Below are 22,152 nucleotides of genomic sequence, written 5' to 3'. Positions count from 1 at the left end.
GTTAACCTAGTAAAATTTATCTTCAATTATATTTTCCCTGATACCTATCCATAACTAGCAAAAAGGAAGAGAAGAAAAACAATAAGCTTCACTCCAAATATTGAAAATAGGACTGATATTCTTGATGTCTTATCGATAAGAGACCTTGAGAATTCACATAATCCATTAAAAAGGTGTCATAAAAATATTTTTGTAACTTTGTATGGTGACAGATGGTAATTACACATATTGAGGTGATAATTTTGCAATGTATACACATATCAAATCAATATGTTGTACACCTGAAACTAATACAATGCTACATGTTGATTATACTTTGATAAGAAAAAGTGGTCATAGTTTTGAAAAGGAGAATAATTCACTGAAAGTATCTACCTCTTAAACCAGCTCCAAGATTTATTTCAGTATAATTTTGGAAATCCAGAAGTATGGAACTATAATAATATATGTAAACATGTGTTATATTTTAATCACCCTGCTTTCACCTTCTCACACCATACTTGATTAGACAGTATTCAATATAATAACTCACCGGGGGTTCCTCTTTTAGTACTGGATCGTCTCTTGGTTTTTCTGACACAGTGTCAATCCTCTCATTTGGTCTCTAGGTGAAAAGGTATAGATTAAAAAAAATAAAATGGCAGCCAACCAAAGAATAGTGACATACACAAAAAAGGATCAAAACTAAATCACAAAGAGAATAAAGGACATTTATTAACTGGATAATGTAGGTAGTAAGAATACAACGTATGCAGTGCACGATGTCTTAACATTCATGGTCTATTCCACGCCATAGCTGTATCTCTCATTTCTTATTTCATCACTTCTAAAACTTAATTTGTTTATTTTATTTATGTATTTATTTTTTTAGACCTAACAGGGTGCAGAAAAATGAGTACTCTGAGATTGCTAGTAAGATATAACTTGGAATTTTCCTGGAGAGCAATCTGGCATGAATGAAAAGCCTTAAATTTTAAGACTCTGTTCCAGAAGTTCCACTTCTAAATACATATGTATGTTGAAAAAGCGTGGAGAGGTATAAATATATACACACACACAGATATGCACACCAGTCCTATTTATAAAAGCAAATTAGAAAACAATCTAAATGTCTAGTAACATAAATTAGTTAAATACATTATAACTAGATAGCGAAGAAATATAAATGAATTTTAAAATGACATGGAAGGGGTGCCTGGATGGCTCAGTTAGTGAAGCATGTGATTCTTGATCTTAGGGTTGTGAGTTTGAGCCCTATGTTGGGTGTAGAGATTACTTAAAAATAAGATCTTTAAAAAAAAAAAATATATATATATATATATATATGTATATATATATACGGACATGAGAAAATAATATAACATTTTTTGAAAACAGCAAATTGCAAACCAATCTGTATAGTATGATTCCAATCTTGGAAAAATAATTTTTTCTAAGTACACAGAAAGAAAAACTAGAATACCACCAGGTGATGGAAAAAGTGATTTTTTTTTTGGTGTGCTTTTCTGTATTTGTCAAATTGTCTATGATAAACATTATTTTTCTAATCATAAAATCAACAAATAGGTTACTTAAAAATTCTTTTTCTGGAACCCTTAGGGAAGACAATTTGGAAATATCTATCAAACTTCAAAATATGTCCCTCTTCAATTGAGCAATTATATTTTAGGGAACTATTTACAGAAAACAAAATGAGAAAATCTAAGCAGAGGATAGTAAGTATAGCACTATTCCATGTCAGTAATCTACATATCTATCAACATCTTCCAACTTTTTATTTTAAAATAGTCTGTATATGCCTTGAAAAGTATTTGATACATTTTATATCAAATTGATAAAAGTAGTTATCTTTGGGGAATGAGATTAGGGAAATGGTGAAGGAAGATCTATCTATCTATATAGATTTTAAGTTTATTTATTTATTTATTTTAAGAGAGACAGAGACAGTGTGAATGGAGGAGGAGCATAGAGATGGAGAGACAGAGAATCCCAAGCAGGCTCTGCACTGTCAGCACTGAGCCTGAGGCTCGAACTCTCAGATTGATGAGATCATGACCCGAGCTGAAACCAAGAGTCAGACATGTAACCCACTGAGCCACCCAGGTGCTCCAGGAAGATCTATATTTTTGTGTTATTGGTACTTTCTGTATAAAGCATATTACTTTTATAATTAAAAAGATATTTAAGAGGCGCCTGGGTGGCTCAGTCGGTTAAGCGTCCGACTTCGGCTCAGGTCATGATCTCGCGGTCCGTGGGTTCGAGCCCCACGTCGGGCTCTGTGCTGACAGCTCAGAGCCTGGAGCCTGCTTCGGATTCTGTGTCTCCCTCTCTCTCTGCCCCTCCCCTGTTCATGCTCTCTCTCTCTCTCTGTCTCAGAAATAAATAAATGTTAAAAAAAAAAAAAAAAAGATTTAAAAAACTTCTCACTTGTCAAAGAACAGAATTTAATTTAGATGGCATAAAGAAAGATATATGTATCAAATTAGGTCTTAGTTCCAATTTAAAAATATGAGTAATTCTAGAAGCTACTTAAAATTGTCAATTCAATTAATTCAGGACACTGTTGTAATACCAGTAAAAATAAAGTTTTATTAAATAAAAAATTGTAGAGGGGCGCCTGGGTGGCGCAGTCGGTTAAGCATCCAACTTCAGCCAGGTCACGATCTCGTGGTCCGTGAGTTCGAGCCCCACGTCAGGCTCTGGGCTGATGGCTCAGAGCCTGGAGCCTGTTTCCGATTCTGTGTCTCCCTCTCTCTCTGCCCCTCCCCCATTCATGCTCTGTCTCTCTCTGTCCCCAAAATAAATAAACATTGAAAAAAAAAATTTTTTTTTTTAAAAATTGTAGAAAGATTTTTAACTACAAGGAAATGATAAGCCAGACTAATACCCTAAACTCCAAGTATCAGTAATTTACTCAACACTGCCTATGAATTTCCAGGCACTGTTCTAGAAGGTGGGTATGCAATGATGAAACTAATAGATTTGATCCATCACCTCAAAGAGCTTACAGTTGGGTAGGACAGACAGACACTAAACAAATAAAAACATACACTTATACAATGTAAATGTATGAAGAGAAATAAAGGGGGGGTGCATCTTTAAATATGAAGGTCAAGAAAGGCCTTTCTGAAAAAGTAAATTGTAATCTGAGAATCAAAGGATGAATAGTCTAGTAAAAAGTGGGAAGAACATTCCAGAATGAAGTCATGGCATGTGTGCAGTTCCTGGGATTTAAAAAGGTAGAAATTTCAGGGGGTCTGGGTGCTCAGTCAGTTAAGCCTCCAACTTCGGCTTAGGTCAGGATCTCATTGTTCGTGAATTCGAGCCCTACATCACGCTCTATGCTGACAGCTCAGAGCCTGGAGACTGCTTCAGATTCTGTGTCTTCCTCGTTCTCTGTACTTCCCCCACTCATGCTCTGTTTCTCTGTGTGTGTGTGTCTCTCTCTCTTTCTCTCTCAAAAGTAAACATTAAAAAAATTTAAGAGGGGTGCCTGGGTGGCTCAGTCGGTTGAACGTCCGACTTCGGCTTAGGTCATGATCTTGTGGTTCATGAGTTCAAGTCCCACGTCCGGCTCTGTGCTGACAGCTCAGAGCCTGGAGCCTGCTTCAGATTCTGTGTGTCTCTCTCTCTGCTCCTCCCCCTGCTTGCACTCAGTCTCTCTCTCTCTCTCTCTCAAAAATAAATAAAAGCATTAAAAAAAATTTTTTTTAATTAAGAAAAAAAAGGTAGAAATTTCATGGTAGGAAATTGTAATGGTAGGAAGGCCATTACAACTGACTTAATTGCCCAAAGGAGAGAGAGGTTACATGATGAGAGAGGGGAGACAGGGTACATTATGAGGGCCTCACAAGTATATTCAAATGTTTTATCTTAAGTGCAGTAAAAAGCTACTGAAGAGGATTAGGTAGAGAAGTAACACACACCACTTTATGCATTAAAGATCATGTTAACTATTATGCGGAAAATAGAAGCAAGAGGAGAAGCAGAATGTTTAATTAGGTTACTGAAAACAGCCCAGGTGAAAAAAGGTAGTGGCAACTTGTCAATGGGCACAAAATTCGCTGTCAGATGTGTCTGTGGTGGTACCACATAATCCAATAGGACACACTCATTGAGCAAGGAAAGAAAAATCTGTGTTCAAGTGGAAACTGTCTTCCTGATCACTGGTATAATAATAAAGCAGTTTGGAAATACTGTCCACATTTGCATAGTCCCTTTCAGTAGCTTCACTTCAATCTACAGATACAGCTTAAGCCTTCACCTTAACTTCTCATTCTTCAGCTACTGCAGGAAAACAAGACCGCTTGAGGAAGCACATATGCCGCTAAGAAAGTGAGTTGTCCTCCTCCGCACACTCACTCTTCATGATGTCTGGGTGTAAGGGATCTCTGTGACTCCTTTTGAGGGCAGACAGATAAGAAGTGACTCATCTTTGCCACACAACAAAATCCTACTATTATTGTAAGAACTGGTCTGAAGCCCATTAACATTCTTCCCTTTCTGGATTAAAGACAAGGATTTCCTTCAAAACTGTTTATTATTCAAATGCCTTATCTTTTTTAAAAAAAAAATTTTTTTTACATTTATTTTTTTTTGAGAGACAGAGTGAGACAAAGTGAGAGTGGGGGAGAGAGACCCAGGATCAGAAGCAGGCTCCAGGCTCTGAGCTGTCAGCACAGAGCCCGACGTGGGGCTCGAACCCACGGACCACGAGATCATGACCTGAGCCGAAGTCGGACCCTCAACTGACTGAGCCACGCAGGCACCCCTCAAATGCCTTATCTTTTTTTGATTGTTTTGGTTTGTTCCAGAATGCTTGCTTTTCAACTTCAGGCTAGCTTGAAACACTGTTAAAATCACTTTCACAGAACTAAAATTGTTTATACAGCCATTTTAAAAGGAAAACAATGGCAAGGGAGAGAAGCAAGCTTAAGATTTATTCTAAGCTTTCAAGACTATATAAAAGAAAGAAAAATAAGAAAGTCAAATAAGGATGCTGAAATGATAAAAAGGAAATATACATTGCAAGATATGCTAATACATGGGCAAAATAGAAATATCTAGTAGGCATTTAGAGATCTACGATTTGAGCTCAAAAAAAAGGGTAAGAAGATAAACAGATAGCATAGTATCACAAACACCAATTAAGGGAAGTTTTTAAGACAAAATGGTCACTGGAAGTCAAATGCTTAGGAGTCAAGAAAAATGAGTCAGAAAATGCCAACAGATAAAATACTTCTGGGTATAATATCCATTTTCCATTAGTTGTTCAAAGGATAGATAAGCTTAAAAGAGATTTAAATCAAGTAAGGACAAGAAATACCTTTTGGTACTAACAGTGTTGCGTTAGGAAGAGAGACTCTGAGAAAAAGATGACAGTGAGTTAGCTCTCCTTAGTTTTAAATTTTTGATTTTATGGGTATATACCTCTTTTTTACATTTTTAGTTGATTCCATATGGAAAGACCTATATTCCAGGAAAAAATAACAAGAAGTTTCTTAAACAGGAAAAAAAATGTTAAGAAAACAGCTAAAATAAAATTACATTATCCAAAATACTCCTTTTTAAAGAATTTGGTCTAGTACTTTTATTAAAACCCAAGAGATTTATTAAAATGAATAATATGCATCAAATCTAGAATTCCTAATCCCTAATAATTTTAAAAACATTAAGCAAAATCACATTCTTTTAAAACACCAAAATTTATGTCAACATTTAAGGTGGAAAGAAAAATTCAAAGGCAGTAAATTGTTCGTGCATCTTTCTGTATTACTTTCTAAATAACTATTTAAGGTCATAACCTTAAACGTTAAAACATTTGTACAAAAGGAACATTTTGCACTTAAACAGTTTCTAAGAATTTTAAGACCTAATACTCTGAGGCTAGAACCAAATATAAGCTCTAACTTAGTGCTGAGGGGACCGGAAGCTATTTGGCTTTTTATAAATGAAAATGGCAAGCTAAGAGTTAATGAGACTAGTCTTAGTGGATAAGCCCACTGTGGTGCTGGTGGAAGACCAATGTTTGAATAGGGCCTACGCTCACATGCCTGAGGCATTACACCTGCCAGGGAGGAAGACATGCAGAAACATTTTCACATGTTTCTAATTTGATAGGAGGGAAAACAGCTCCACCAGCTTTACAGAATATACAATTTCAGTAGTGATCTCAGGTCTCCTGCTGCCTAGATGTTTGGACACATTTTATTGTTGAGAAAATATACTTAGGTCGTTCCAAATAACAGCCACTCTTTAGAAGGCCAAACAGCCCAGAACTGGGAGGAGATACTTATAGATCAAATACCAAGAAAAAAAGAAAAAAGTAGTGAGTGAAATCATTAAGGATTATTTTAAATGAGACTGCTCAAAAAAGAACTTATGACTGGGTTTTTAGGGAACAAAAATACATATGAAAACAAATCCAGCTTAAGGACATTTCAAACTTTTCCTCCAAGCACTCAGTTCTCCTTATGCTTCCCTAAAGCATCTGGGGAGGGGAGCTGTCCAGTTGCGTCAGCAGACTCTCACTTGGGCTTCCCTTTCATTTCTAAGGCCTCTACGATGCTAAACACCAAGTGCTTGGACCCTTAGTAACAACGAGGAGGCACAACGGTGTCAAATATTAAAACACGAAAAACTATCCTAAGGGAAACAAAATAAATGTTGTTCAAGTTAAGGAAACCTAATAATAAAAAAAAGAAAACAAAGTTACAAAACCAATCATTTTGTGCACATTACTGGTCATCTGCATAGTTTAGTGAAGCATGACACTCACAGGAGTCTTGGGAGGCTCTAGCTTTAAAGTTCTATTATCAGAATGGAGTACAACTTTAATGGTGCCCACTTCTTTAGCTCTGTCCCCTATGTGTGATAAATTTTAATTAATCAAAATTCAACTAACAAGATCTTCTCATTTTTCTCTTTAGAAGAAAAGGGAGGAGTGAAGGGAGAGTAACAAAGAGAAAGAGGGAGAGAAACATTGGGGGAGAGGGAAAGGGGGCAAGAACAAAAAGGATGGGGGAGGGGAAGGAAAACCTGGATTTTCACCAAAAACTCAACTTTCAGGCAATGGTCTTGGTAATATTTAGTGCAATCAATACTACATCTATACCTTCAGTCAAATTGATATTCTTTTACCTCAAGATACTGTAAGATCCTAAATAATGACATATTAAACTATGCCCCACATGATTTACCAAAAAGAAAATGAACTAAAACTTTTAAATTGTATCTAATCATTTGAATCCTTGGATATAACAATTAACTCAAGGTTTAAGTGATACAAAGAGCTAGGCATAGCACATATCCAACAAAGACAGAATGGGCTTTAAAATCTCACTATTAGGAGTGCCTGGGTGACTCAGTAGGTTAAGCTTCCAACTCTTGGTTTTGGCTCAAGTCATGATCTCACGGTTCATGAGTTTGAGCCCCATGTCGGGCTCCATGCTGGTGGTGTGGAGCCTGCTTGGGATTCTCTCTCCCTCTCTCTGCCCCTCCCCTGCTCTCTCTCTCTCAAAATAAATTAAAAAAAAAACAACAACTTAAAATCTCATTATAAAGGGACTATTAAATATCATTGCACTCAATTTTCCTAGATTCCAATAAAATAAAAAGGATATAAAAAGTAAGCAGATTGTCTTATCCTGCCTCTAAATGCTTCCAGACCTGTTTCTATTTTGAAATATATTTTTAATGTACCTTGTCAAAATAGGTAAAAAGTCTAGCCCAGTAAGTAAAATTGGATATTCTCCTATCTGCCAGATTGTCTAGAGCAAAAGCAAGATGGGCCAACAAAACAGTTCTCAGGAACGAAGCTTTAGCTCTGGTTTTAACCAAATTCAGGTTTTATGCATTTTTGTGATTCCCAAGGTCACAGTGTATCACATACCTTTTCACTGTAGGTCTAGGGAAAAAATGCTACAGTGAATGCATCTGGAATGCAAAAAGTTAACTTTTCTCCTTCCATTTACTCATTTACTTAATGAAGTAATTGATGTGCTCAATGTGTGCTCACTTGGCTGTACTTATACAGTCTGTATAAGATACTATGTGAGCTAAGTTCAAGGGGTGAGGCATTTAAGAAATGATTTCAGAAATGTAGGCATTTCAGAAAACACTTAGCTACAAAGCCTTCATTTTACAAATGCAGAACTAAGACGCCAGAATAGCTAAAGTGTCTCTAATTACTCTTTATCTCATTACCCAGTTTTATTTTCTTTACAGCACTTAATACTACCTAAACTATACTATACTATACTATTATACTATACTATACAAACTATACTATACGTATGTTTGAATGTATGTACATAAGTATGCATGTATTTTCTGACTCCTCTTACTAGAATATAAGCAACCTGGAAGTAGGCATCTTTACTTTCATTCCTTGCCCTACTTTAAGAGTAGATACTTAAACAGTATTGTTAAATTAATAAATAAAACTATAGAAAAATGAGAAAAACTGAAATATTACACCAGGACTCATGAGAGTCTAGAATCAGTGTGGCCTTTTACTCTAGAAAATGATCACATTTGAGTTGAATGAAGTACTGGAACCCAGCTACTGAGGGAAAGGTGAGTTGGTTATGAAGTAAACATTTCTTTAAACAGAAGATAATAAATTAACTTATTCAGGCATACCAGATCAGACAGAAAAGCAGACTAGTATTATAAAAATATCTATTTCTTCTCAAATCAATGTCTGGGAAATGTCTTCAATTCATACCATGTATTAGAATAGTAACTAAAAACTCTTCATTCAAGCTAGGATTGATCTGTTACATACCTATTATTAAGTAAATTCATACTGAAACCTCAGAGATATTTTAAAAAATTGGCAGCATGCATCTTAAGTTACCTATGAAGAATGACTTTTATAAAAATTCCACCTGAAGATTTTTTTATTTCAATTTTAGTTAACATACAGTCCACCTAAAGTTTTAATATATATGAATACTAACTCTGATTTTAATACAAAGAGTTCCTCTATTCACATTATTTTGTAGCAAATACAATGGTAATGAGTGTTTAAATCTAAGCTCTCCGGGGAAAAGTTAGTTCAAAATAAAGAAAACAATATAATTAACCATCTTCTCTGCCTTTCTTCATCTTTAGAAACCAGGAGTTTATTATAAGCAAATAGAAATAAGTGAAGCTATTAGACAAAGAAACGTAAGCAGCAAGATTCTTAGTGTCCGATGTCTTAAAAATATTTCTTCCCTCTAATGATGTCCATTCATTTATTCAAAAAATTTCTTACTCAGCACCTATAATAACATCCCAAGTTCCTTGCTAGGGATTAGAAGAAAGAAGTTATCAGGAATATTTATATTTGAAGAGATAAAAACTGAAAAATATTTCTTGGACTTCCAGTAAATCTGAAAGGTTACAAAATTTTTCAAATGTTTCAACTTACATTTTGTTCCTCTGGTTCTAATTTGGGGATTTTGTGTGACTTGCGCTCTTCAGATCTAGATGAGTCATGCTTGTTGCTTTTTTTCCTCTTTTCCTTTCTGCTTTCATGCTTTGATTTTGTGTGCTCACTTGCCTGTACTTCATTTAAAAGGTCTCCACAAAGGGAAGACTCAAACAATTCCCTGCCATTCTGGATAGTTTTGGTTATTTTTAGTTTAATTTCAGGTGAGCCAGTCTTCTTTGGAATCACAGTTTGTGGTACCGAAGGAGGAGGTGGTGGCTGCGGAGGAGAAGGTTTTTCCAGAATTTCATGTGGTCTTGTGTTTGGAATTTCTGAATGGTAATAGTCAGTGGGGCTAAAGTTTCTAACTGCACCAAAGCCATTGGCTGACCCATTGGGATACTGATTATATGACTGGTATTTGGTTTGAGTTTCATACATGCTGATCGATGGTGGATAGCCATTTGTGAGTGGAGGAAGATCTTCTGTTGTAGGTGGATACTGAAAGCCTTGCTGCAAGGTAGCTTCATATGGTGTCTGGCCACCATCTTCAACAATGTCACTGTTGTTATCAAAGGCATCCTCCTGACGGATGTTGGCGGAGTCAATGAGTTGAGGTGGTTGCTGAATTGTGTTTCCCATGATCCCTTGCATGAAAGAGAAAGAGAAATCCATTGTTCTGCTCCAGCATCCTTAACTTTCCCTTTCTCGCATCGGGCCTAAAGTTTTAAAAGAGGAGATTAAAAGGTGTTAATATCCCCACAGGCTAGAGGCTTATCAATTGAAAAAAAAGTCACTACAATATCCTGTACTCAATTGCCATATCCAGATATACACAAGCACTAAGGATTTTTAAAACAAGTAGCCAATATAATTCTGATACAAGGTAAATGCCTTTTACTTTAAATGCTTATCTATTTGAAACTCTCAATTACTTTCACAATTTCAGTAACAAAATTTTATCCTCTTAGCAAACATCCAAAATTGTTTTGCATTCCTTTATGTTTCCCAAGTTAGAAATTGTAAGTCTCAGGTTAAAATTGGTATTTCCAAAGTAAGCAATGTTTTGACACATATAAATTAGGTTCCATACAAGCTTCCTTTAAATCATTCATGTTTTGCCCAGTGGTTCTCTTTATCATTACAAAAATAACAAAATCTTATTGCACACATTTAAAATAATTTTTTTAACATTTATTCATTTTTGGGAGACAGAGAGAGACAAAGCGTGAGTGGGGGAGGGACAGAAAGGGAGACCCACAATCCGAAGCAGGCTCCAGGCTCTGAGCTGTCAGCACAGTACTTGACGCAGGGATCAAACTCACAGACCGTGAGATCACGACCTCAGCTCAAGTCAGATGCTTCACCGACTGAGCCACCCACGTTCCCAGCAAATATTTTAAACACAAAAGTAGAAAGGTTTGTGCCTCCCTCCTCCATCATTCCCATTCTTCTGTCATGGATAACCACTGTAAATATTTTGATGAGTATTCTTCCAAATCTTTCTCTATATATTTAGATACAAAATTTTAAAAATAGGGTTTATTCTGTAACTTGCTTATTCAACTTAACAATATATCCTAGATATCTTTCTACCTTGGCATGTATATGTTTCATGTATACCTTATTCTTTACATAGTTTCCTTGTGGTATTTAACTCAATGTACTTAACCATCTGTGTACTGACAATCACTTAGTTGCTCACAATTGTTTGATATTATACAACAGGGAACTTTCTTGAAACTAGATCTTTGTGCAGGTATGTATTCCTATTGGAAAGTTTGAAATTTTGACAGATACTGCAAAACAGTTCTATAGGCTGTGCTATATATCAATTTACCCTCATACCAGTAGTATATGAGGATAGCTGATTCCCTAACATTCTTGACAGTATTTGAGTTGTTTTTAACCAGCGGCATAAATAGAATCATCTGGGGTAGTTTTACAAAATGCACATGTCAAGGTCTATTTACTGATGAATCTGATTCAATAAATCTCGGGGGAGGCCTACAGCATGTCTGTTTTAAGTCCACATTCCAGCTGATTCCGATGCACACTTAGTTGGGTCACTGCATTACAATCTTTGCATTGTAGTCGCTCTTAAGATTATTGCACCCTGTCTGGAAGGTGCCTAAAGATGCTCATATTGTGTCACAATGTTGTAATACAGATAAGCACATCTGTCAGGAAATGCTCTACAACCACTCTGTTTTGTCATAAAGTTTGACAAGCCCATATCTTGAGAGAGGATTAATGGACAGCTCAGATATTAGTTTGATAATCCCATAAACATTTCTTCTAGAAAGCTCTAAGGCAGAGAAGATTTCTCTACTGTATTGAGTCTGATGAGCTGATTTTAGCTTCTTATCCTGAAGGATTTTGAGGCTACAGTGCAGCCAATTCTATGACCAATTAATAATGTCTACCATCTTGATTCTAGTAGGATTTGCCATAATAATAAAGCACATAACCCAAAACAGCAAAGGAAGAGGGAAATGATAGCTGACAATACACTTTTCAAGGTATATCCAATTAAACAGGTGCTGTTTACTCTGTTAACAAATGGAAAGAAATTTAGAAGTTCTATAATTGCAAGCAAAGAAAAAGAGAGCATAGAGGAAATCAAACTGCCCATACCGCTCTATACCAGTATGGCAGGGGACCGGGGGTGTTAGACAACTCTCTCATTTTTTAGCATCTACTCTGGGTCAAGCACTTTATACATTATCTCATTTAATCCTCATAACAACTCTGCAGGATAGACATTGACTCCTGGTTCATAGGCAAAGAAACTGAGCTTCAGAGGGATTAGGTGGTTTGCTGAAACCATAAAGCAAAGGGGGCAGAATTACTATATGAATCTAAGTAAATATAACTCTACAGCCCATTATGTTTACCATGACACCCTTCCACTTCTCTCAGCTGTAAGTTCTGAGAGGATCAAAATCTCTTGTTCACGTACTTTATTCTTTGATCACTGCCAAAATAACAACAAACTGTTCTATAATAACCACCACTAACACTTAAATAGCACTTCTTATGTGCCAGGCACCATTCTAATTGCTTTCCATACAGTACTACATTCAATCCTCCCCAAAACCTTCAGGTTAGTTCCCATTACAGATGGAGAAATAGAGGCAAAGAGAGGTTAAATGATGTGCTCAAGTGTACAAGTCTAGTCATTAATTGACAGAGCTGTGATTTAATCTAAACAGTCTGGTTTCAGAGTTGCTGATGCCAACCAACATACCATACTGATAATGCTGATAAATGTTAGGAATCACTTCTTTACAAATAGCTGAAGAAAACTGAAACATTACCCTAAATGGAACCTTGGCCAAAATGTACAGCTCACAGACATAAGAATGGTATGTTCTAAAATTCTGTAAACATACATGGGGCAACCATACAGGTGGAATTCAAAAGTTCTTTGAACTTCCAACTTGAAGTCAAGTTAAATACTGGCATTTGACAAGATGCAATCTGTGTTTTTGGTTCTCATAACTGTCATATACAAGATCAGCTTCCAGATTAGTCTCCCAAATTATAGTCTACAGAGGTTTTCAGGCATATGTATTCAGAGACTAAGGTTTCTGATGTTTCCGATTTATTTCCAAACACAAACTTTTAAGAAGTTTGGTATCTTCTCCTTTTCTTCTCTAGCCCTGAACCAAGTATTTCATTTTAATTTGAACTAAGAAATAACATTAGCACCTTATAATTATATGGGAGTTTACAATTACAGAGTATTTTCATAAGCATTCTTATTTGATCCTCAAAGCAATCCTGTAAGGCTGACAGGGCGGGTATTAGTTTCATTTTTTAGACAACTACATTTAATATTTGAGATGCTAAAATTTCCAAGACCACAAAGCTCATTAGTGATTAAACTCAAAAAAGAATTAATCTCTTAACTTCTAATTCTACAGTCTTTACCACAATATCTAACTGCCAGAGAATATCCACCTACCCAAAGACAACCACACTATAAGAGTCATACATTCAAAACTGAATGAACTGTCCTTTCCTTAACTCAGTTTTCCTTTTAGGCTACCCCAGATTTGTCATTGCTTCCACTATTTTTCTGGTTTCCCAAGCTCAAAGCCTTAGTCACATGGTCTTAGTCACTGATTCTCCCCCCCCCCCCACCGCTGTTAAGCCATAAAATGAGGCATTGAACAAATCCTGTAGTTTCTTCCACTGAAATCTCTGATTTGTTCTTTGATCTCTACATCCATGTCAGGCCAGGCCCTCAGCACCTTAATCCTCAACTATGACAACTGATTTTCTAGATATTTCTCATCTTTAACTTCTTCCTGAATAGCATTTAGAAGATGTATCCTTAAATCAAACTTAGATAAATCTATTCCCGTACTAAGAACTCTAAGGCTCCATATTATACCAAGTTTCTTCCATGCCTTTCAAGGTTTTCCATAATCTGAATTTCCTACCAACTCAAATTGTATACACGTGACTAAACTTTTCCAAGCATCCACTGGTCCAAATAACTATAAAATGTGGTCTTGCTCACATATGACACTTTATTTAACTCTATGAAGCCAAGTATTATTCCCATTTTAGAGATGTAAAGAAATGGCCCTCAAAAAGATCAAGTGGTTTGCCCTTAATCACACACACAGCTAACAGAAGTTGAATAAAATGGTGATATTCAAACCTTCTTAATATAGTACTCTTTACATGGCAGCTGCCCCATAATCTGTAAACTATCCCTACTTTGTACTTTTTTCCAATATGCTCCATAGCCACAATCCAAATGGATGTCTGAAGCTTCCCTCATATATCACAAGCAGCTTAAAAGACCTAATAATAAACTCAGTTTTTACTCTACTTGAATGTGTCCTTCCTCCAGTCCTTCCTAGGAGGAAAAAAAAAAGTGAAACTCCATCTATCAGTTGCCAAGCCAGAAACCTGGGACTATGATACATCCCTTACCCTCATTCTTACTCTTACCCAATGTATCACTAAACTCCCTGAGTTTTATCTCCAAAGTATACATTTCATATTTGTCTATTTCATTCCGTATCTTTTCTTCTTCATGCTAGTCCAAGCTCCTCACTTTGTCTATTCCATAGTTACCTTCCCAGTCTCCATGTTTTTTCTCCTGCCTGGGTGTAATCTATCTTCCCATACAACAGCCAGTCACCTTTTAAAAACTAACTCAGTCACTTAACTATCCCTCAAAATACAGCAAGAAAAGTAAATTATTGCTACACTCAACAACATGGATGACTCTCAACAATGTCATTTTCAGTGAAAGAAGCCAGACACAGTGATTCCATTTATATAGTTCACAGTGTGATTTCATTTATATAAAGTTCAAAAACAGAATAAAGTTAAAACTAACAATAATGGAGACATGTGTCAGAATAGTACTTGCTTAATGGGAGGTGGGCAGGGGGTGGGGTGGCGGGCTATAAACACTGGACAAGACCATAATGGAGGTTTCTGAGCCGCTACTTACATTTAATGTATTGATCTAGACATACATAGTCTTAAGCAAAAACAAAAGAACAAACCTTCAGTGCCTTCCCAATGCACTCAAATAAAATCCAGACTACTTATCTTGGTCAGCAAGCCCCTGCACAGTCAGACCTCAGTTTACATTTCCAAAGTCACGTACCAACACTTTCTGTTTGCAGAGACACACGGGCTTCTTTTCAGTTTCTCAAATATGCCAACTTAATCTTTGTTAATCAGGAATTTCGCATGTGCTACTCCAGCTACCTGAACATACATAATCTTTCTGAGAGGCCTTCCAAGGTCCCATGCTCATTCTACCGACTAAGCCTGCTTTTTCTCCTTTATAGAGACTTAATATATGTTATACAAACATGTGTTTATACATTCTTACTGTCTGTCTCCCTTACTTGACTGCATGCTCTATGAAGACAGAGATGGGCAGAGACCATGTATGTCTTATTCAATATTCTTCAATTAATAAATGAAAGAAACAGTCCCTGTCCTTTAAGGGCTTATAATTAGTATATCTCCATTTACCTGCCAGATTTCTGGGGATATCAACCTACAGCATAACTTTACCCACCCACTAATTCCTTGTTTGGTAAAAATGTGTTATGCTCATTATGAAAAATAATAAACAAATATTTAAAATATTGATATCCATAGTTACATGATCAACTGATCTTCCACAAAGGTGCCAAGGCTATTCAAGGGGAAAGGACATCATTTTCAACAAACGGGGCTGGAACAACTGACTGAATATCAATATAGAAAAAGTGAACCTCAACCCTTACTTTATATTAAACAAAAAAAATAACTAAAATTAGTTCATAAACCTAATACTAAAGACAAAACCATAAAACTTCTAGAGTAAAACATGAGACAAAATATACCACTGGTTAGGCAAAGATTTTTCTAAAGAAATACCATGAACTATGAAAGGAAAAGATTGACAAAATGGACTTCAAAATTTAAAACTTCTGGTTTTCAAAGGACACTGTTAAGAAAAGAAAAAGGGAATTAAAAATGGTAGCCATGAGAATGGGGGAAGATGACAGAGTAGGAGGATCCTGAGCTCCCCTTTTCCACAGACACACCACGACAACAACTACATGTCATGCCACTCACTCTGAAAACATCCTGAAGACTAACAGATCAGCCCACAACTAAAGACACAAAGAGAAGGCCACAATGAGAAGGAGGATCACAGACATGTGATCAAGAACCAGACCCCTGGTGCAGTGACCTCCAAGTGGGAGGAATATCACAGGCACAGAGGTCCTCCCTGAGGAAGGGGTCAAGCCCCACAATGGGGACTCCTGGTCCTGGGGTCCTCCTGCAACCAGGAAGACGAATCCCCATAATGTCTGGCATTGAAAATCCAGAGTTTAACTCTGGGAGATCCAGAGGGCTACAGAAAACCAAGACTTTGCTCTTAAAGGGCCAGCACTCCATAGCACTTGGTCTGAGACCCAGTACAGAAGCAGCAGTTTGAAAATACCTAAGTTATAATGAAGGGGACTTATTGAGATTTAAGACCTATGCCAGAAGGGCAGGGATCTGTTAACAGCTTTCTCCAGGAATAGAAGTGCTGGTGAGTCATTTTTCTTGCCCTCCTTTCAGCCTAGTTGGCTGGACACTTGCAGGAGCCAGTTCTGACACTCTCCATCTACCCTGCTAGCACCACTTGCCCACCCTGGAGTTCCCCTGTGGACCTGCCCCATCCAACCCACCCATCCCAACTAGGGCCCCTCCAAAGCAGCTCCTACCCCACCACACCCAGCAGGTAGCCTTGATCAGGAGCGACATCCCCCCAAAATGACTACCACCCCACCACAACCTTCAGGCAGCCATGGTCCAGGACCAACACTCCTTCAATGTGACCTCTGTCCCAGGGAAAGGGGTGAGCCAGCTCTGCCCTCAGCATGCCCACAACAGTTGTGGTCAAGCTGCTCAGCCAGCTTTTCAGGGGGCCAGTCCAACCCGCCAGCATGCCCTCAGAAGCTACAGCTGAACTATAGCTTCAGCTGTGCTGGAACTGACTGCACTGCAGCCAGAAGGCCTGGGGACAGCCCCGTCCCCAGGGTCAAGCACTTTCATTGAGGACATAGGGTCCTCACTGCCCTATGGGTCAAGCACTGCCCACCAGTGCACTTGCAGTAGTTGTGACTGGTTATTGCCCATACCTGGGGTAACGGCCAGCCCACCCACCAGCAGCACACTCACCGCAATGAGGGCCCAGTCACAACAGGAGGACACAAGGAGCCAGAAGATAATGTGGTTCTGGTGACAAGGAGGACTACACTACAGGATGCCTTCTGCATAAGATAACTACTTTTTAAGACCAGGAAACATAGCTGACCTACATAATACACACAGGAACAAAGAAAGTCAGACAAAATGAGAAAACAGAGGAATATGTTCCAAGTGGAAGAATTAAGACAAAACCTCCAAAAAAGAACTAAACAAAATACAGATAAGCAATCTATCTGATAAAGAGTTCAAAGTAATGGTCATAAAGATGCTAACCAGGCTTGAAAGGAAAGTGGATGAATTCAGTGAGAACTTCAACAAAGAGACAGAAAATATAAAAAGAGCCAATCAGATCTGAAGAATACAATAACTGAAATGAAATATGCTAGAGAGAATCAAGAGCAGATTAGAGGAAGCAAAAGAACAGATCAGAGATCTCTGGAATACAGGGTAATGGAAAGCACCCAAACTGAACAGCAAAATTTTTTAAAAATGAGAATAGGTTGGGGCACCTGACTACCTCAGTTGGAAGAGCATGCAACTCTTAATCTTGAGGTTGTGAGTTTGAGCCCCATGTTGGGTACAGAGATTACTTAAGTGAATAAATAAATAAACTTTTAAAAAATGAGGATAGGTTAAGGCACCAATAGAACAACATCAAGCATACTAACATTCACATTATAGGGGTCCCAGAAGAAGGAGAGAGAAAGGGCAGAAAACTTATTTGAAAAAATAATAACTGAAAACTTCTCTAACCTGAGGAAGGAAATAGACATCCAGGTCCAAGAAGCAAAGAAAGCCCCAATAAGATGGATCCAAGAGATCCACACCAAGATACATTAAAATATCAAAAATTAAAAATAGAAAGAGAATCTTAAAAGCATCAAGAGAAAAGCAAATAGTTATGTACAAGGAAACCTCATAACACTATCAACTGATTTTTCAACAGAAACTTTGCAGGTCAGAAGGGAGTGGCATGATATATTCAAAGTGCTGAAAGGGGAAAAAAAAAAACTTACATCCAAAAATAGTCCATATAGCAAAGTAATCAGTCAGAATTGAAGAAGAGATAAAGAGTTTCACCAAGAAACAAAAGTTAAAGGAGTTTATCACCACTAAACTGGCCTTACAAGAAATGTTAAAAAGGGAAAAAAGAAATGTTAAAGGGACTTCTTTAAGCAGGAAAAAAAGGTATAACAAGAAGAAAATTATAAAAGGAAACAATTTCACTGGTAATAGCAAACATAAGTAAAGGTAGTCAATCTTATAAAGCTAGTATGCAGATTAAAAGACAAAAGTAGTAAAATCAACTATATCTACAAAAATTAAAGGATACACAAAACAAAAAGATATAAAATATGATGTCATATACATACAACATGGGAGAGAGGAAGTAAAAATGTAGTGTTCTTAGAATATGTTTGAACTTAAACAACCATACACATAGGATGTTATTCATGAAACTCATGGTAACCACAAACCAAAAACCTATAATAGATGCACAAAAAATAGAGAGAGAAATCCAAGCATAACACTAAAGAAAGTCATCAAATCACAAGGGAAAAAGCACCAGAGAAGAAAGTGACAGAGAACAAGAACAACCAAAAAACAATTAACTGGCAATAAGTACATACCTATCACTAATTACTTTAAATGTAAATGGACTAAATGTCCCAAAAGACATAAGGCAACTGAATGGATAGAAAACAAGACCTATCTATATGCTGTCTACAAGAGACTCACTTAAGACCCACAGACACATACAGATTGAAAGTGCAGTGGAAAAAGATATTCCATACCAATGGAAGAAAAAAAAAAACTGCAGTAATACTTCTATCAGACAAAATAGACCTTAAAAGACTATAACAAGAGACAAAGAAGGGCATTACATAATGACAAAGGCATTGTTATACAACAACTCGAGGATGTAACAATTGTAAATATTTGATATACCAAACATAAAAGGACGGAAATATATGAAGCAAAAATTAACAGACATAAAAGAGAAGTTTGACAGTAACACAATAGTAGTAGGGGGCTTTAGAGGTACCTGGGTGGCTCATTTGGTTGAGCGTCCAACTTTTGATTTTGGCTCAGGTCATGTTACCAGGGTCATGGGATCAAGCCCTGCACTGGGCTCTGGATTGAGTGTGGAACCCGCTTAAGAGTCTCTCTCTCTCTTTATTCTTCTGCCTCTGTCCCCCACTTACATGTTCTCTCTCTCAAATAACAACAACAAATTATTATAATCATAGGAGATTTTAACACCCACCTACATCAATGGATAGATCATCCAGACAAAATCAATATGGAAATAGTAGCTTTGAATGACACGATAAAGCAGATGGACTCAACAGATATATATAGAACACTCCAGCCAAAAAAGCCAAAATACACATCTTTTCAAGGGCACATGGGACATTCTCCACGGCAGATCACATGTTAGGCCACAAAGCAGTCTCAATACATTTAAGAAGACTGAAATTATATCCAGCATCTTTTCTGACCACAACAGTATAGAACTAGAAATCAATTACAAGAAAACACCTGCAAAAAATACAAACACATGGAAGCTAAACAACATGCTACTAAACAAGCAAAGGGTCAAGAAAGAAATTTTTAAAATACCTGGAGACATTAAAATAGAAACACAATGGTTCAAAAGAGGCAAATTTATAGCAAGACAGGCCTACCACAAGAAACAAAAATCTCAACAGATAACCTAACTTTAATTCTAAAGGAACTAGAAAAAGAAAAAAATAGCCAAAGCTAGTAGAAAAAAGAAACAATAAAGGTCAGAGCAGAAATAAATGAAATAGAAACTAAAAAAACAGTAGGAAAGACCAATGAAACTAAGAGCTGGTTCTGTGAAAAGATAAACTAAATTGATAAACCTTTAGCCAGACAATAAGGAGAGAGAGAACTCAAATAAATAAAATCAGAAATGAAAGAGGAGGGGCACCTGGCTGGCTCAGTCGGTTAAGTGTCTGACATCGGCTCGGGTCATGATCTCATGGTTTGTGAGTTCGAGTCCCATGTCAGGCTCTGTGCTGACAGCTCATAGCTTGGAGCCTGCTTCTGATTCTGTGTTCCCTCCCTCTCTCTCTCTCTGCTCCTCCCCCGCCCACATACTCTCTGTCTCTCTCAAAAATAAATAAACATTTAAAAAAAAATTTTTAGTAAAAAAGAAATGAAAGAAGAGAAGTTAACAACCAACACCACAGAAACACAAAGCATTAGGATAGAGTACTGGAAAAACTATGCGGCAACAAATCAGATATCTTAGAAGAAATGGATAAATTCCTAGGAACATAGAATCTTCCAAGACTGGATTAGAAAAAAGAAAATCTGAATAGACCAATGTAATGAAATTCAACCCATAATCTAAAAACTCCCAACAAAGTCAACGACCAGATCACTTCACAGGTGAATTCTACCAAATATTTAAAGCAGAATTAATACCTATTCTTCTCAAACTATTCCAAAAAATAGAAGAGGAAGGAATACTTACAAATTCATTCTACAAGGGCAGTATTATCCTATGCCAAACTAGACCAAGACACTACAAAAGAAAAAGAAGAAAATGACAGAACAATATACCTGATGAATACAGATCCAAAAATCCTCAACAAAAGATTAGCAAATCAAATTCAACAAAAGGAGATCATTCACCACAATCAAGTGAGATTTGTTCCAGAGATGCAAGGATGTTCAATATCTACAAATCAATCAACCTGGTATACATTAACAAAATGGAAGGATAAAAATCCTATGAACATCTCAATAGATGCAGAAAAGAATTTGACATTCATTCATGATAAAAACTCTCAATAAAATGGGTATCAAAGAACATACCACAACATACTAAAGGTCACACCTCAAAAACCCACAGCTAACAATACACTAAATGGCAAAAAGCTAAAAGTTTTTCCTTTAAGATCAGGGAAAAGGGCACCTCGATGGCTCAGTCGGTTAAGTGTCTGATTCTTGATTTTGGCTCAGGTCATGACCTTTGTGAGTCCAAGCCCCACACTGAAGTCTGCACCGATAATGCAGAGCTTGGTTTGGATTCTTTCTCTCCCCCTCTCAAACTTGTGTTCTCTCTCTCTCAAAATTAATAGACTTTAAAAAATCATTAAAAAATAATAAAATAAAAGCAGAAAAGAGACAAGGATGTATACTCTTGCCACTTTTATTTAGTGTAGTATTGTAAGTCCTAGCCACAGCAATTAAGACAAGAAAAAGAAACAAAAGACATGTAAATTGATAAGGAAGAAGTAAAACTGTCATTATTTGCTGATGACCTAATACTAGATATAGAAAACCCTAAATATTCCACCAAAAAAATATTATAATAAATGAATTCAGTAAAGTTGCAGAATACAAAGTCAACAAACAGAAATCTGTTGCATTTCTACATACTAATAATGAAGTAGCAGAAAGGGAATTTAAGAAAACAATTCCATTGGGGTGCTTGGGTGGCTCAGTTGGTTGAGTGTCTGACTTCGGCTCAGGTCGTGATCTTGCAGTTCGTGGGTCTGAGCCCCTCATCGGGCTCTGTGCTGACAGCTCAGAGCCTGGAGCCTGCTTTGGATTCTGTGTCTCCCTCTCTCTCTGCCCCTCCCCCACTCATGCTCTGTCTCTGTCTCTCTCAAAAATAAACATTAAAAAAATTTTTTTAATTAATTAATTAAAAAAAAAACTTACAACTCTATGCCCAAAAAAACAAACAATCTGATTAAAATGAGTGGAGATCCTGGGGCACCTGGGTGGCTCAGTTGGTTAAGCATCCAACTTCAGCTCAGGTCATGATGTCAAGGTTAGTGAGTTCAAGTCCCGCCGCATTGGGCTCTCTGCTATCAGCAAAGAGATTGCTTTGGATCCTCTATCCTATCTCTCTCTGCTCCTCTCCCGCTTGTGCTCTCTCTCAAAATTAAATAAACATTTAAAAGAATAAATAAAATGGGTGGAGGTCCTGAATAGATATTTTGCCAAAGAAG

At 36.9% G+C, this 22,152-nt stretch overlaps 1 protein-coding gene across 7 annotated transcripts in view; it reads right to left on the bottom strand.

The window, feature by feature from the left end:
• The window catches only part of NSD3 (nuclear receptor binding SET domain protein 3), a 115,219-nt gene that overhangs the window by 60,133 nt on the left and 32,934 nt on the right, over positions 1-22,152 (bottom strand). For all 7 annotated transcript variants that reach the window (XM_040456566.1, XM_040456721.1, XM_040456650.1 and 4 more), the window contains exons 2-3: positions 9,419-10,137; positions 533-604 (exon numbers count right to left, since the gene is read on the bottom strand). In XM_040456566.1, the coding sequence (XP_040312500.1) occupies positions 533-604; positions 9,419-10,093 (747 nt within the window). In that variant the 5' untranslated portion in view covers positions 10,094-10,137. The remainder of the gene's footprint in view (positions 1-532; positions 605-9,418; positions 10,138-22,152) is intronic.

Source organism: Herpailurus yagouaroundi, unplaced genomic scaffold (assembly GCF_014898765.1).
Source record: "Herpailurus yagouaroundi ecotype Mexico unplaced genomic scaffold, PumYag 28, whole genome shotgun sequence".
Classification (NCBI taxonomy): Eukaryota; Metazoa; Chordata; class Mammalia; order Carnivora; family Felidae; genus Herpailurus; species Herpailurus yagouaroundi.
Note: the sequence above shows the minus strand (reverse complement) of the source record. Positions and strands in the feature narration are given on the sequence as shown.